The following is a 14,400-nucleotide window of genomic DNA, read 5'->3' as shown; positions in this document are numbered from 1 at the left end:
AGGATGTATGAGCAACTCCTCTCAGTTTTGTACCATCTGTGAACTTGCTGGGGGTGCACTCTGTCCCAGCACCCAGGTCATTAATGAAGATGCTAAACAGTACAGGCCCCAGTATCAGCTCCTAGGGCACACTACTGATGACTTGCCTCCAGCTAGACTTTGTGTTACTGATGACAAACCTCCGGGCCGTCATTCAGCCAGTTCTCTATCTACTTCACTGTCCACTTATCTAACCCATCAGCCCAGGAATGCTACAGGAGACAGTGTCAAAATCCTTATTCAAGTTGAGGTAAAGAACATCCACTGCTCTCCCTGCCCTGAAGGTATCTGTAGATTACCTACTGCTAATGAACACTACTGGGAGTACTATTATTTTTCATGAAGAGCTACAGATTTTTTCAGGAACTCAGCAGTGAGAATCACTGAAGAGGAAAACTGCTCAGCTTGTTAGGCAGATCTCAGAAGAACACTAGAGAGCACAACCGTTTTTTTTCCCCAAATAATAAAAGCTTGGTATATTTTGATTGTCAACAATGACAATATTATCCCCAGATGACCTAAAATATTTAAAATTATTGATATCATCTTCATGTAGTAGTAAGCCCAAGATCTAACGCCTGAGGAACTCAAATTTTTAGTAAAGTGGGCAATAGCTCAACTGTCATTCTAACAGCCATGTGGATGCCGTCCAAACCACTACCAGCTTATGCACAATCTTCTTTGAATTATTAATCAAGCATTCTAATGTGAGTTTTCATCCATGCCAATACAAAAGAAAAGTCAGGGCTTAAGCAGTGTATCTACAAATGGAAAAAAACCCCATCAAAATCCTGTCACCTAAATCTGTAAACCAGGATAAGGAACGTCAACTGCAATCCAATTAAGACAGGCTTAGAGGAAAACAGAGGCAGACTAGTAGGACAGGCTACATTGGGCTTCTAAGGCATCTAAAAAGAAAAGGTTAAGAAAACTCAAAACAAAAGGAGACTGGTGGATTTGAGAGAACACTGCCTGAGGAGGAATATAGAGCTACTCATAGTTAAGACATCAAACATCTGGAAGATGGGCAAGACTAACAGTCACATTACTATGGTCTGGAACTCCTCCCTGCACACTCTGTTCCAGAAGAAAAAGTACATCTTACTACTTGATTGTTCAGTTGAGAGTTTAATGTGCTACTGTTTGTGAGTTGAAACGGCACATCTTTTTAATCATAACTTCAGTTTCGTAACTCAGAACTATTTTTCAAGGCTATGACATCAATCTGTATTATCTTTACTAACACATTCACTTTTTAAACAAGTAGTTTTTTTTTTTTTAAACCAAAATTTTGGAGGTTTAAGAAAGAAAGGGGTTATTCCAGCTGCTGGAATATCCTTTCTAAGGTGTCTTCCATACAGTCCAAAATGTAAATACTGTAGGTTCTATAAATAAAATTAAAATCCAGTTACACAAGTGAAATGGATCTGATTTTCATAGACTCACAGAACGGTTTGGGTTGGAAGGGACCTTAAAGATCATCTAGTTCCAACCTCCCCCACCATGGGCAGGGACACCCTCCACTAGCCCACGTTGCCCAAAGCCCCATCCAACCTGGCCTTGAACACTTCCAGGGAGGGGGCATCCACAGCTTCTCTGGGCAACCTGTTCCAGTGCCTCACCACCCTCACAGGGAAGAATTTCTTTCTCACATCTAATCTAAATCGACCCTCCTTCAGCTTAAACCCATTAACCCTTGTCCTGTCACTACACCCCCTGATAAACAGTCCCTCACCAGCTTTCCTGTAGGCCCCTTCAGGTACTGGAAGGCCGCAATTAGATCTCCCCAGAGCCTTGTCTTCTCCAGGCTGAACAATCCCAACTCTCTCAGCCTGTCCTCATACGAGGGGTGCTCCAGCCCTCTGATCAGCTTTGTGGCCCTCCTCTGGACTCTCTCCAACAGCTCCATGTCTCTCCTGTACTGGGGCCCCAGAGCTGGATACTCCAGGTGGGGTCTCACAAGAGCGGAGTAGAGGGGCAGGATCACCTCCCTCCACCTGCTGGTCACGCCTCTTTTGATGCAGCCCAGGACACGGTTGGCTTTCTGGGCTGCAAGCACACATTGCCGGCTCATGTTGAGCTTCTCATCTATCAATACCCCCAAGTCCTTCTCCTCAAGGCTGCTTTCAATCCATTCCTCGCCCAGCCTATAGTTGTGCTTGGGATTGCACCGATCCACATTTCATTTAACCATGACAAAAGTGCAAAAGTAGAAAATAGTATCTGGATCCCTTTTATAACTGAAAAGGCTTCTGAAACAGCATAAATCTATTATAAACAAAGAGCACACACAAGACATCACCCCTACAAAGTGTTCTCCACACAAAGACAATGGTCTCTCGGTACAACCACCGACAGCTGTAGTTTGTTTTCTGTAATTATCTGATCTTTCTTTATTCACTGCAATGTTATCTATGAAGTTATATCAGTAAGAACACACAAGAAAAATATTCTACCTCAATCAGAAGAAAGTATTTCTACATCTCTTACTCAAGCATTTTTAGGACTGTATTTTTTTTTAATTAAAAAAGATCATTCAACCATAGCAAAGATGACAATATCCACACCTTTGTCACTTTCCTATCTAAATGCAACCACCAAAACCAAAGTGAATACAAAGCTATCTTACATAGAATCATATCAGCAGATTTTTTTAATTTAGGGAAGATGCTCCATGAAGTTTAGGAAAAACTGTACTTAAGAAAAAGCACATTAGCAGTGGTTAATGACAGTATAACTTCCTTAGAATGATTACTATTGCAAGTAAACCAAATAAATTCTACATTCTCTTCAATGAATAGCAGAAGATGCAAGCATCTAGTGCAAACAACTGAAAACTCACCAGTTTACAGCTGACAATAGTCTACCCTGTATAATAGTATATTCTAGAAATAAAATGGGTTAGAGAATTGATCGGTTTGAAGAGAAATGGAATAAACATGACTACTCTGAAAACATACAAGAGTAATAAAGACGCACGAGCACATCTGTTAGGAAGAATACTGCATTGGCTAGTGGGAGAGAAAGGAAAGGCAAAACCAGGTAAGAGGTGAGTCATAAGTAACAATAAACATAACTCATGGTGAAACAATCAAAATAAGAAAGAAGAGGCTGAAATAATAAAAACAGGAGAACAAGGTATTTATTTAAGAGCAAGCTCATCTCACTGCAATGCAAATGACTGGCTTGCAGATCTGTATAAGGGCAGTTGGCTTAAAGTCTCAGCAAAAGAAGAGTGATGTTATCAACTGCAAAAAGGAGAACACTGGAGAAGTAAAATGAAGACTTTGGGGTTTGACTCTGTTAAAGTTAAAAGTCTTAGCTAGACGTCCTTCCAGACTGACAGACATCATGACCAAAATAATCTAAATACTATGGCACTGCAGCACAAGTTGAGAAGAGGTTTCCAATTATTTTCATTTGCAAACTAACAAAAATTTTTCAGTAGTGGTTTGGATCATTCTAATGAATTTAAACTGTGAACAACAGGCTTATACTTTTTACCTTATCTTACTTTCTCTTTGTACCGGCTTTGGCTAGGATAGAGTTAATTTTCTTCATAGCAGCTTCTATGGTGCTTGTATGTTTTGGATTTGTGATGGAAACAGTGTTGATAACACACCTATGCTTTAGCTGTTGCTGAACAGTACTTACACAGTCAAGGCATTTTCTGCTTCTCACACCACCCCACCAGCAAGCAGGCTGAGGGTGCACAAGAAGCTGGGAGGGGACACAGCCAGGACAGCTGACCCAAAGTGACCAAAGGCATATCCCATACTATATGATGTTATGCTCAACAATAAAAGCCAGGGGGAAGAAAGAGAAAAGGGGGAACATTCACAGTTATGGGGCTTGTCTTCCCAAGTAACCGTTACGTGTGATGGAGCCCTGCTTTCCCGGAGATGGCTGAACACCTGCCTGCCCATGGGAAGTGGTGAATGGATTCCTTGCTTTGCTTGTGCACACAGCTTTTGCTTTACCTATTAAAATGTCTTTATCTCGACCCATGAGTTTTCTCACTTTTATCTCTCCAACTGTCTCCCCTGTCCCACTGCAGGGGTGGGTCACCGAGGAGCTCTGTGGGGCTTAGCTGCCTACTGGGGTTTAACCACAACACCCTTTCGTAGAATATATAAAGTGTTTTCCAAGAGTTCAAAACTCTCAGTTCAAAAAAACATTACCTTAGAAAATTATGCTTGGGAACACAAGTCATGGAAAGTTAAGGGAAGAAAATGAAAATAAGGAATGGCACTAATCTAACCACAGGGCTCTAGTTTTATGTGGGGACAAGGAAGGTGAATTTTTGTTTCTTTTCTAACATGTACAACTGGTATAGATTTAGATTTACTAAATTAATAACAAAAGAAAAGAAAAATCCTCACAATATTCTCAGGCCATAGTAGTCAGAGATATACTAAATGCAACAAAAGAAGTATCACAGAATCATAGAATGGTTTGGGTTGGAAGGGACCTTAAAGATCATCTAGTTCCACCCCCCCCCACCATGGGCAGGGACACCCTCCACTAGACCACGCTGCCCAAAGCCCCATCCAACCTGGCCTTGAACACTTCCAGGGAGGGGGCATCCACAACCTCTCTGGGCAACCTGTTCCAGTGCCTCACCACTCCAACAGTAAAGAATTTCTTTCTCACATCTAATCTAAATCGACCCTCCTTCAGCTTAAATCCATTAACCCTTGTCCTGTCACTACACCCCCTGATAAACAGTCCCCCTCCATCTTTCCTGTAGGCCCCTTCAGGTACTGGAAAGCCACAATTAGATCTCCCCGGAGCCTTCTCTTCTCCAGGCTGAACAATCCCAACTCTCTCAGCCTGTCCTCACAGGAGAGGTGCTCCAGCCCTCTGATCAGCTTCGTGGCCCTTCTCTGGACTCTCTCCAACAGGTCCATGTCTCTCCTGTACTGGGGCCCCCAGAGCTGGACGCAGTACTCCAGGTGGGGTCTCACAAGAGCGGAGTAGAGGGGCAGGATCACCTCCCTCGACCTGCTGGTCACCTACCATTCAGTTATAAGAATAAGAACTAATTAAGTCCATCAACACATTCATCAGTCTGAAGGGAGGCAGTGAGCTATAACATGCTTTTTACTATGAAATACTTGCTACTAAGGAAAAAAAGCATATTAAGCATATCAATATGCTTCATAACATATGAAACATTAAATTTAAATGTACAGAAACCATATACTTTAATGCAGCCGCTTACACCACAAAAGGAGCACATTCTCCTGTGCCAATTTATAGTATTTGTCCTTTGGAGGGGCACAATGGTAGGAACTGGCTGTGAAAGACCACTATGAAAGATTAGCTGCTTAAGGGTATACTTACACATAAAAAGTTTAGTTAATTATAAGACTACTATTCCAACCAGCACCTCGGTGTGAAGCAATGTTTATGGCAAAGAAGGTAAGAAAGAAAAAGACAAAAATCCAACCATGTATTTAAGAGATGCTGCAAGGGATCAAGTTTCCAAAATAAACAAAGGATGTGGAAAACAGTTTGCATGAAGTACTTCAGTACCAAAGACTGTATTACTGATGTGTCATATGTGCTTTCTATAAAGATATAAATAGTCTTTAAATTATGGGTTTGGTGAAACATACATAATCATATGTCAGGAGAAACACTTGCTAAAGAAACCTCTTCAAAATATTTTGGAGGAAGATCATAATATGGGAAGAAAAACAAAACCAAACCCCCACAACTGATGGTTAACATAGCAGAAACACAAATTCAACATCAAGTTTGTAAGTATGCAGGAAGCACATTTGCTACATTTAACACAGCTAGCAGTGAGGAATGGTAACTTCTTAAATTGCTCCAGCTCCAGCCTAACTAACTGCTTACATTCGCCACCTAACAGACCAGCAGCATGCCAAAGCAGATAGCGTAATTGAAACTGAAACTTCGACTGGCATTTCCTCTCAGTTTAAAACAAAAAAATGAACACCCAAAACCCTCGCCACAAACCAACAGCATAAAAGGGAAAAAAATAAAACAGAACATAGACACAGATGGTTTCAAATCGTTAGGTGTAAGAATCCCAGGGACACACAGATTAGAAAGACTGAAGATTACTGAGAACAGGAAATCAGACTTTATATGAAAATTGGCAACAGAACTCATACGCCTTTAAAAAAATGGAAGTGAAATCCAATTTCAGTTAAGCAGAATAACTCTTTGACTTTTTTTTAATTGCTAGCTGTAGCCATTTTGAAATCAGTTAGGAAAAAAAATAAAAATCAGTCCCTGGTTAAAATACTAAGCAGAATAAACCACAACTGTTGCAAATCTAATATGCCAATTCCTCTCCTGTCAAACTTAGGAGCTGTATTTACTTATGTTTGCATATTAAAATTCCAAATTCTTGTGAACTTCAGCAGAATATTCAGGCAATGTTTACTGGATAAAGTAGAAGAGACTTCATTATCCACAGGAAAAACACCCACAAAATTCATGCAATGACCTCATATGGATTTAATTACCAAATTATAATGCTAATACTTGAGCCAGACATGTTGCTACTGTTAGGAACTTTGCCATCATATAGATACCAATACCTACAATCATATTCCCACAAATATTCTCATTAGTAATGCCCAACCTGACATTCAGAAAGGATAAATTATTTTAGAAGTTTAAAACACATTGAAGACAGTATTTTGGAACACGGCTGAGCAGCCAAGATACTCAAGGCTGGCAACAATATCAAGAGATCACCAAACATCAAGGATTAACCTATCAATAAGGGAAAATGAGGTAAGACCTCACCTATGCTTGAAAAGCATCTACAAGAATGCCGAAACCCAAGGCTGGGTAATGGAAATTGAAAAAGAGGCAATAATCTGCTGTCATTATAATTAACCTTACTAAAAAGACACTTCCTGGGACAATTACCACATGAACACTGAAAAGGCTTAACCAATAATGACCAAAATATTACAGCTAAATAGTTAGGTACCCAATACAAATGATTCAGTAACAAATTGATTATGCAGAGAACACGTCAATCTTGTCCACAGGTGAACATTCAGAATGTCACTATTTAACAGTACTAACACCATAGCTGCTGCTACTTGACACACTTTCACACAGGCATACTCTCATAGCTTAAAAAAAAAAGGCTTAAACTTTTTTGTAACTTCTGTTCAATTCCACTTTGACCTATAATTGAACTTTTAACTGAAGAGCAAAAGGTTCCACATAATATTATTTTGTAATCCAAAACACGTAACAGGGGAAAAAAAAAAAGAAAAAATAATCACACAATGTGATATCACATGCACTAATTCCTTTCCAAACTACACACCTTCCTTCTAAATGAAGCAGCAGAAGGAAGCATGACTACAAAAGACAAAGGTGTCTTTTAGCATCACTAGATTTCTAGGACTGCTTCAGCCTCTATTTTTGTGAAAAGGAAATGCATTTCTATCATCCCACAAAACAATATTCTCATGGATTCTAGTTTTTTTAATTTTTCAAATCATTTATGGAAGTTATGATACATTATTTTTATAAATATACACACAAATAAACATCTTAAGCCTCTCAATAGTATTAGCTTCTTTCCAGCTGCTATTATGTTTTCTACACTAACACTGTACAAATACAAACCATGTTAGACTACTATAGATTTTTAAAAGCACACTATGTAAAACTGTTATTCTTATCAGAATATAAGGTAAAGATGATAAAAGTAAAAATACAGTTTTAGTCATTAGGTAATCCCTATTAACCAGTAGCACAATTTAGTATTAAAACACTACTATAATGCACCTAAAAAAGCCTACAGCAGACAGCAACTCTTACCAGCTTTTCTAATGCACAGGTTAGCTTAATGTAAGACTCAACAGCACATCAATTTTCCAATGAAATAAAGTTCCAAGTTTACATAAGGACTTAAACTTCTCTTTCTTTGTAAAATGACATTTACGAAACATAAGAATTGAAAAGCAGAAGAGAATAATAGAATAGAGTATTTCAGTTGGAAAGGGACGTATGGGGGAAACCTTTTCACAGCAATAAGCAGGAAAATGTAATATGTAATGCATAATACTTCACAAGAAACACTGCTAACATTTTGTTAGTCTTTATGTATATGACCTTTATTTTTTCAATCAAATGAATGCTTCCAAACTTTCTGCAATTATAATTTCATTTTTTAAAAAAGCATTAAGTCCCAAACAAAAAACAACTACAGCTTTCGTAAAGGCTTTAGATCTGAAGAAATTAAGGCTTTCTGGTGTACCAACAATCCAGTTAACACAAATTTCACATATCTAAATTTATTAAACATGGTTTCTACAAATTCTTTAACAACTTGGCAGTGCAAAGGTGAAGTGTTTCAGTAGCATTGTTTCAACAAATTTTGGAAAATATATATACTTAAAATACACCAGGGCCAAATAAGCATTGCATTCCTGATCGTAAGAAGGGGCATAAGGGAAGATTTTGTGTCAGCTTTGAAAAGCCTAAAGACTAACCTAATGATCAATTTTCTCCAGAGGATGTATAATTTACAACTATGAGTGTGGATGAGTTGGCCTGCTTCCAAAAATTTCTTTCATTTTATAGTAATTCTTTCTACGGGACTATAAAAGAAAGTTGGTTGCCTCTTCTTCAGTAAAAATGGCTGGAAAAACAGCCATCTGATTTCTGGTTAATAGCAGAAATCTTACATTCCCGTCATCACTGAAATTTTCCTTGATCTCAGTCAAGCCACTTCACATCAGATTTGGTTTAGGTTTTTGTCCCCACAATACGAATAGAAGCTTTCTTCCTCTGAAGGATCTAAGTTAAAAGAGGCAACCTGACCAATGAAGTAATAGACAAAAAAAGTAATCCCCCAAAAGCATTTGTATTTTCGAATGGTTAATGTTTTTAAAGTAATTGATAGAACAATTCTACTGAACTTTCTGCAGTGAACAAATTAAGCACCTGACAAGCTCAGTAGGATGTCTCCCTTTAATAAGGAGCATAAGAAATTTTCAATATTAAATATTATTCAATAAATACTGCTGCATCTCTGATACCTACAGAAATCCAGACACAGTCCTCACGAGTAATTTAAAGTACAAATGCAACCAAAGAAGAAACTATTCAGAAATGATTCTTAGATCTGCATTATGTTACTTTTACAGTTGCTAAATTGATGTCCCACAGACAAAAAAAAAAAAAAAAGATCTTTTTAGTAAAAATCAATTGCTAAGCTGTAAAACAGATAAAAACATTGACATGAGTATGACATTACTGTCATTTTAGAGTATATTGTCAGTGTAATATTGAAATTTCAAGGTAGTCAAAATTATGTAGTGAACAAAAAAGGCCACACTGAAGACATTACATATCTATCCATATTTGATAAAAAGTCTCAAAGAACACACTGATTTTAACTGATACTTCTGGTAGTACATACATAGGTAAAAGAAGAGTAAAGGAACTGACAGTTCAGGGAAGACCCTAAGATGCAGAAGAGAGAGTAGCTGGATAGTCATGTTTGTTAGAATTAAGTTACACAACAGAAAAACTGTCTATTTGAAGACAGCAAAAATGTGAAAAATCAGGAATGCTTTTAAACTACCTTACTTTGCAATTACAAAGCTTCAGGACTAGAAAGCAATTAACAACTTCAGTAACAGAGCAGACTTCCAGTTTCATCCACTCAAACAACAATCCAACAACGTAAAGCTTTTACTTGTCCTCTGAACATGCTCATACTTCCTACTAGTGTTTCACAGACTTTCACGGCTACACTAGCCATTATGCCATTACTAGTCATTTTCATATATTTCAGCAGCCACAAAGCAGAGACTACAAATTAAGCACAGAGTAGATTTATCTTCCAAACCAATCTTGACAAATACATTTCCCCCTGCTAGTAGTAATGTAACAGATTCTTAACATTGCTATCTGAGCAAAGATGGTTGTATGTTAAATTGCAGGATTTTTTTCTGTTTCCTTTCATAAAATTATTATGCTGACACTAGTGACAAAACTAGCAGTTTCTCTGCTCCTGCCTCTCTGTACATAGATCTTTGTGCAACCCTTCACCTCACGCTGTCACAAGGTGAGCCAGATGATGGAGTTAGTCTGGATTACAACAAACCACTTTTGCCAAGTTAATTTTAACCCAGAGCAAGTCTCTAATCTGTTACTGCAAGAGACTATATAAATAATTATGTCAACGTGGCAGGGGGAACAAGCACAGTGACCGAACCGCCTCCTTTGGAGACCAAAGTGTTCATGACACCACAGCCAGTATCACATGAGGAAATGCAAAGCACTGCTAGTTCTGTTTCAAAGCCAATTACCGCATCCTACTCAACACTTTCCGATGACAACCAGTATAAACACCTTGCAAACGTGAAGTTAATCTTACTTGCAACGCTCAGATAATCTCCACGTTTAATTTCCTTGTCTACACACAAGCATTTTCATACGGCTTTCCAGTTCCTTCATAAACATTAAAGTCAGGTTTAGCATAAAAGCGCTCACTGAGGCAGACATTGGTCACGCCACTTCACCATGTGAAGTGCAGAGTACAATTTTGCAGACTTGAAGCAAAAATTCTACATCAACATATTGCAAGCAGGTTGTACCATCATTCTTCAAATTAGAGTCTTCTCTGAACACAGGAAGAATTTTATTAATGCTAATAAACCAATTTATTTAGGTTTTTTTTAAGCTAACTCAAGCTATTTTTGTAGTCACAAACACTCATAGTGACAGATTAATAGGCTTCAGATTTTCCACAGAGATAAAAACCACTATCAACTATATTATCTTAACCTGCAATTAACTGTTCTGGTACCGTTATCTACTGTTGCAACTAGATGCAGTCACAAATTACTTTAAAGCATCTCTTTAGAAAATGTTTAGGATTTTTACCATTTTTGTAAAAAAAGCATTTTTCACCATTTCTGTTTAAAACTACCAGGTGGCTGAAGTTCTCAAACCTTAAATTGAAATGTTTTGACACTAGTATGGAGAAAGGATCATGATCTTGGTTGCCACCAGTCTGATACATGAGATGTTCGGGGTCTGTACCAAGAGACAGTGAGCAACTATCTGATTATTAAACATTCCTCCTGTCAGAAGTCCTAGAATCCAGACTGGCTGTATTCACCAGTATTAACCAGCTGTCATTTACCTGCCAATAGCTTAATATAACCCGTTTCCTCTGGACAGAGGAGTCTGGCTTCTTTGATTTGCTCTAAGATAACATAATGTAGCTAAAACATATAACTAAATCCAGCCTTCAAAAATTAAGACATACAGAAACTTTGAATGTCACTGTTTAATTGACAATAAGAAACAGACCCCAAAAGAATGTTACCTATGGTATCTTGGAGTTAAAGGTAAATATTTTAAGAACGTCAATTAATAGAAACATTAAATTTACACCCATGTAAAGCTAGTATTTTCTACATTAGTAAGTACAAGAAATATCAGCTGAATTATCCTGAAACCAAACATTGAGGACACAAACTCAAAACTACAGCTTTGAAAGATACAGACACAATAAGGCAAAATTCAGACAAATATCTGACCATCACGGAGCGATCGCGAGGCTGATTAAAGCTTAGCGTTGTTTCCTTAGGAAAAGGAGATTTAAAGGAAAAAAGCATAAGCACTGAACTCGGGAATATCAGGGGTAAAGAAACTCTCACAGGTACCATATGGGGGGAGTGGGAAAGTAGTGTCCCTGTCATACAGCCCGAAGAGGTCGATCCCAGTAATTGCAAAAATGTCAGAGTCCACGTTTCCAGCATTTGCCATAAGCAAACTGGGAAAGTTATGTTATTCTTTTAGTTTCTTACATCAATTCCACTGCTAGACCCAGCCCTTCTGTGGGGTGAAATACGCCCTGCTGTTCCAAGTCAGACTGAAAAAAAAAAAATCCCCAAAACGAAGAAGCCGAACACCTAGTGCTTTGCAGCCGTTTACAAACTCAAAACAAGGATGACTCAAAGCTCTCCTTACGGTCAGGCCACCCACATCACAGCTTAAGGCCAGCAGAGCCTGAGAACAGAGGAAGGTGCCGGTTTCGTGTCATCCACATCCTCCTCCAGAGGGAAACAATGGGGAGCGCCCGGGCACCACGGGGGAGCCCGCCCCTCGTCCTCCTCACACAGACCAGCCGCCAGGCCGGGGCTCCGGCCGGGCACCGCGCCCTCGCCTCCGCCGCTCGGCCTCCGCCTGCGGGAGGGGCAGCCCGTGTCGGGGCCGCAGGATAACGGCCCCGGCGGCCACGCGTGACGCCCGCCGCCCCTCCCTCCCCCGCGGCCCCTCATCGCCTCAGCCCGCAGCCTCCTCCCCGCCGGCTCCGCACGGCGCCCCCCGCCCCATCTGTCAGACGGCCTGCAGGCACCCACGTTCAGGGAAGGGCGGCGAGGCACCCCGGGCGAAACGCGGCAGGAGCAACAGGCACCCCGCTGCGGCCCGGGGACGGAGCCTGAGAGCCGTCTGGCAGGACCGGCAGCTGCCGGCGGGAAAGGAAGCCCCGAGGGGCACCGTCCGCCGTGGGTGGGGGAGAGAACTCGGGAACCGGCTGGGTGCGGCAGACTCCTCGCAACGCCCCCCCCGGCTCCCCCTGGAAAGCGCTGCCGAGGACGCAGCCTCCTTCCAGACACCCAGGCCGCCGACAAGGCGGCGGAGGAAAAGATCACCGAAAGAGGAGGAGAAATAAGGCAGGGCAGCTAAAGGTTGCTCCGACACACGGCAAAGCACCGAGCTCCCTCAGTCGGACGACCCTGTCAGCGGGATCCGCGGGTGCCCTGCAGAGCGGGCAGCTGCGTGTCTCGGTAGAGACGGCGGGGTTCAGCCCGTTTCAGTGGCACGACAAGCCCCGGACGGAGCGAGGTCCGCCCGAGGTCTCAACATGGACACTGGGAGGCAACACTCCATCCCCCCAAGCGGCCGCGGGCGGAGCGGGGCTTTACATCGCTGCCCTACGCCGCAAGGGCGTGACGGAGCCCCCGGCCTCCGCGCTGGGGGAGGGGAGCGGGCACAGGTAACTCCCCCTCGGGAAGGGGGGCGGCAGCACCATCTGCACGGTAACGCCGGCCAAGCTTAGCGGCAGGGCCGGGCGGCGGGGAGGGGGTGGCACCTGGCAGCCGCCGGGTTACATCGCCGCCCCCTCCGTCCCCCGGGGCCCAGCGGCGGCCACATGGCAGAGGCAGCGGGGGCAACCCCGCTGTCTGACGAGGGGGCGAGGAGGGAGGATGAGGAGGGCGGCGGCCGGGGGAGGATAGGCGTGCTACTGCCGGGAGGAAGGTGCACGCACGGGGCCGGGGGGAGCCGCCGGGGGAAGGGCCGCTCCCAGCCGGCGATGGGAGGGGTGACGGCGGCCGCCGGGGATACCCGTCTCGCCCGGGAGGGAGCTCGGCGCGCGTTACCTGCCCGGGTGGCTCCCCAGCTCCCGGTCGCTCAGCGCCGCCGTGTAAATCTTCCGGTATCTGTCGGCCAGGGCCTTCCCGGAGAGCAGCAGCTGGTAGCGGCTCCGGCAGCCCAGCGACGGTGGCGCCAGGGCGCCGGGCAGGGCTCCCAGCCCGCCGGCCGAGCCCTCTTCGGGCCCCATGGGCCCCGCCAGACCAGAGCCGCTGGAAAAAAAGAAGCCGCCCTCGGCCCCGGTGCAGGCGGCTCCCGCAGAGGCGGCGGCGGCTGCGGCGTTCATCCCCCTCCCCGCCCGCCCCCTGGTGGCTGCGTTGCCTCCCGGCGCGACGCGGACACAGGCGGCTCCCGCTGCCCTCACCGCCGGGGCCCAGCCATGAAGAGGCCGCAAAAGCCACCGCCGCCGCCCTGGAAGCTGCTCATCCACCCGGGTCGGGGCCGGGGGTGCGGGAGCACCCCTCTCCTCCCCTCAAGCGGCGGCTCGGAGCTCCGGCTGCCCGCTCGCTCGCCCTCTGCCCCGAGCGCAGCGCCGACCGCCGCTCCCTCCCGCCAGCGGGCACGCCGAGCTCTGGGCAGGACCGTGTGTCTCCGGGACGGGGAGAGGGGGCGGGGAGGACCTGGCCGCTCGTTTCCCCCTTCCCACCACAGGAGTTTGTCTTCGGCAGCGCCGCCGCCCTCTCTCCGCACAGCCGCCCCTGCCCCACCTCCCTCCCGCGGCCAGCCCGGCCGGCGGGCGCATGCGCCGGCCGGCCCCGCCCTCCCGCGCGGCACCGCCCACCGCGCGGCCCCCGGGAAATCCGGGGCCGAGCGGGGGCACGCACCTGCTGCGCGGGGCCGGGGCTCGCGGGCTGCTCCCCGGGGGCGGCGGGCTGGGCCCGGGGCCCGCCGGCACCTGCGAGTGGACCCCGAAATCACACCCGCCTGGGGCCGGCCTTCGCGGGCCTGTAGGTC

General features: G+C 44.2%; 1 protein-coding gene across 16 annotated transcripts in view; it reads right to left on the bottom strand.

Moving 5' to 3' along the window:
• Positions 1 to 14,176, bottom strand: part of MYCBP2 (MYC binding protein 2) — a 205,067-nt gene extending 190,891 nt beyond the window's left edge. For 9 of the 16 annotated variants that reach the window (XM_054825946.1, XM_054825971.1, XM_054825963.1 and 6 more), the window contains exon 1: positions 13,455 to 14,175. In XM_054825946.1, the coding sequence (XP_054681921.1) occupies positions 13,455 to 13,732 (278 nt within the window). In that variant the 5' untranslated portion in view covers positions 13,733 to 14,175. Of the gene's footprint in view, positions 1 to 13,454 lie in introns of all 16 variants that reach the window. The other 7 variants (XM_054825908.1, XM_054825926.1, XM_054825935.1 and 4 more) reach the window with 1 other exon arrangement.
• Positions 14,177 to 14,400: the final 224 nt, after the last annotated feature.

The sequence above is a fragment of the Grus americana genome, chromosome 1 (assembly GCF_028858705.1).
Source record: "Grus americana isolate bGruAme1 chromosome 1, bGruAme1.mat, whole genome shotgun sequence".
In the NCBI taxonomy this organism is placed as follows: domain Eukaryota; kingdom Metazoa; phylum Chordata; class Aves; order Gruiformes; family Gruidae; genus Grus; species Grus americana.
Note: the sequence above shows the minus strand (reverse complement) of the source record. Positions and strands in the feature narration are given on the sequence as shown.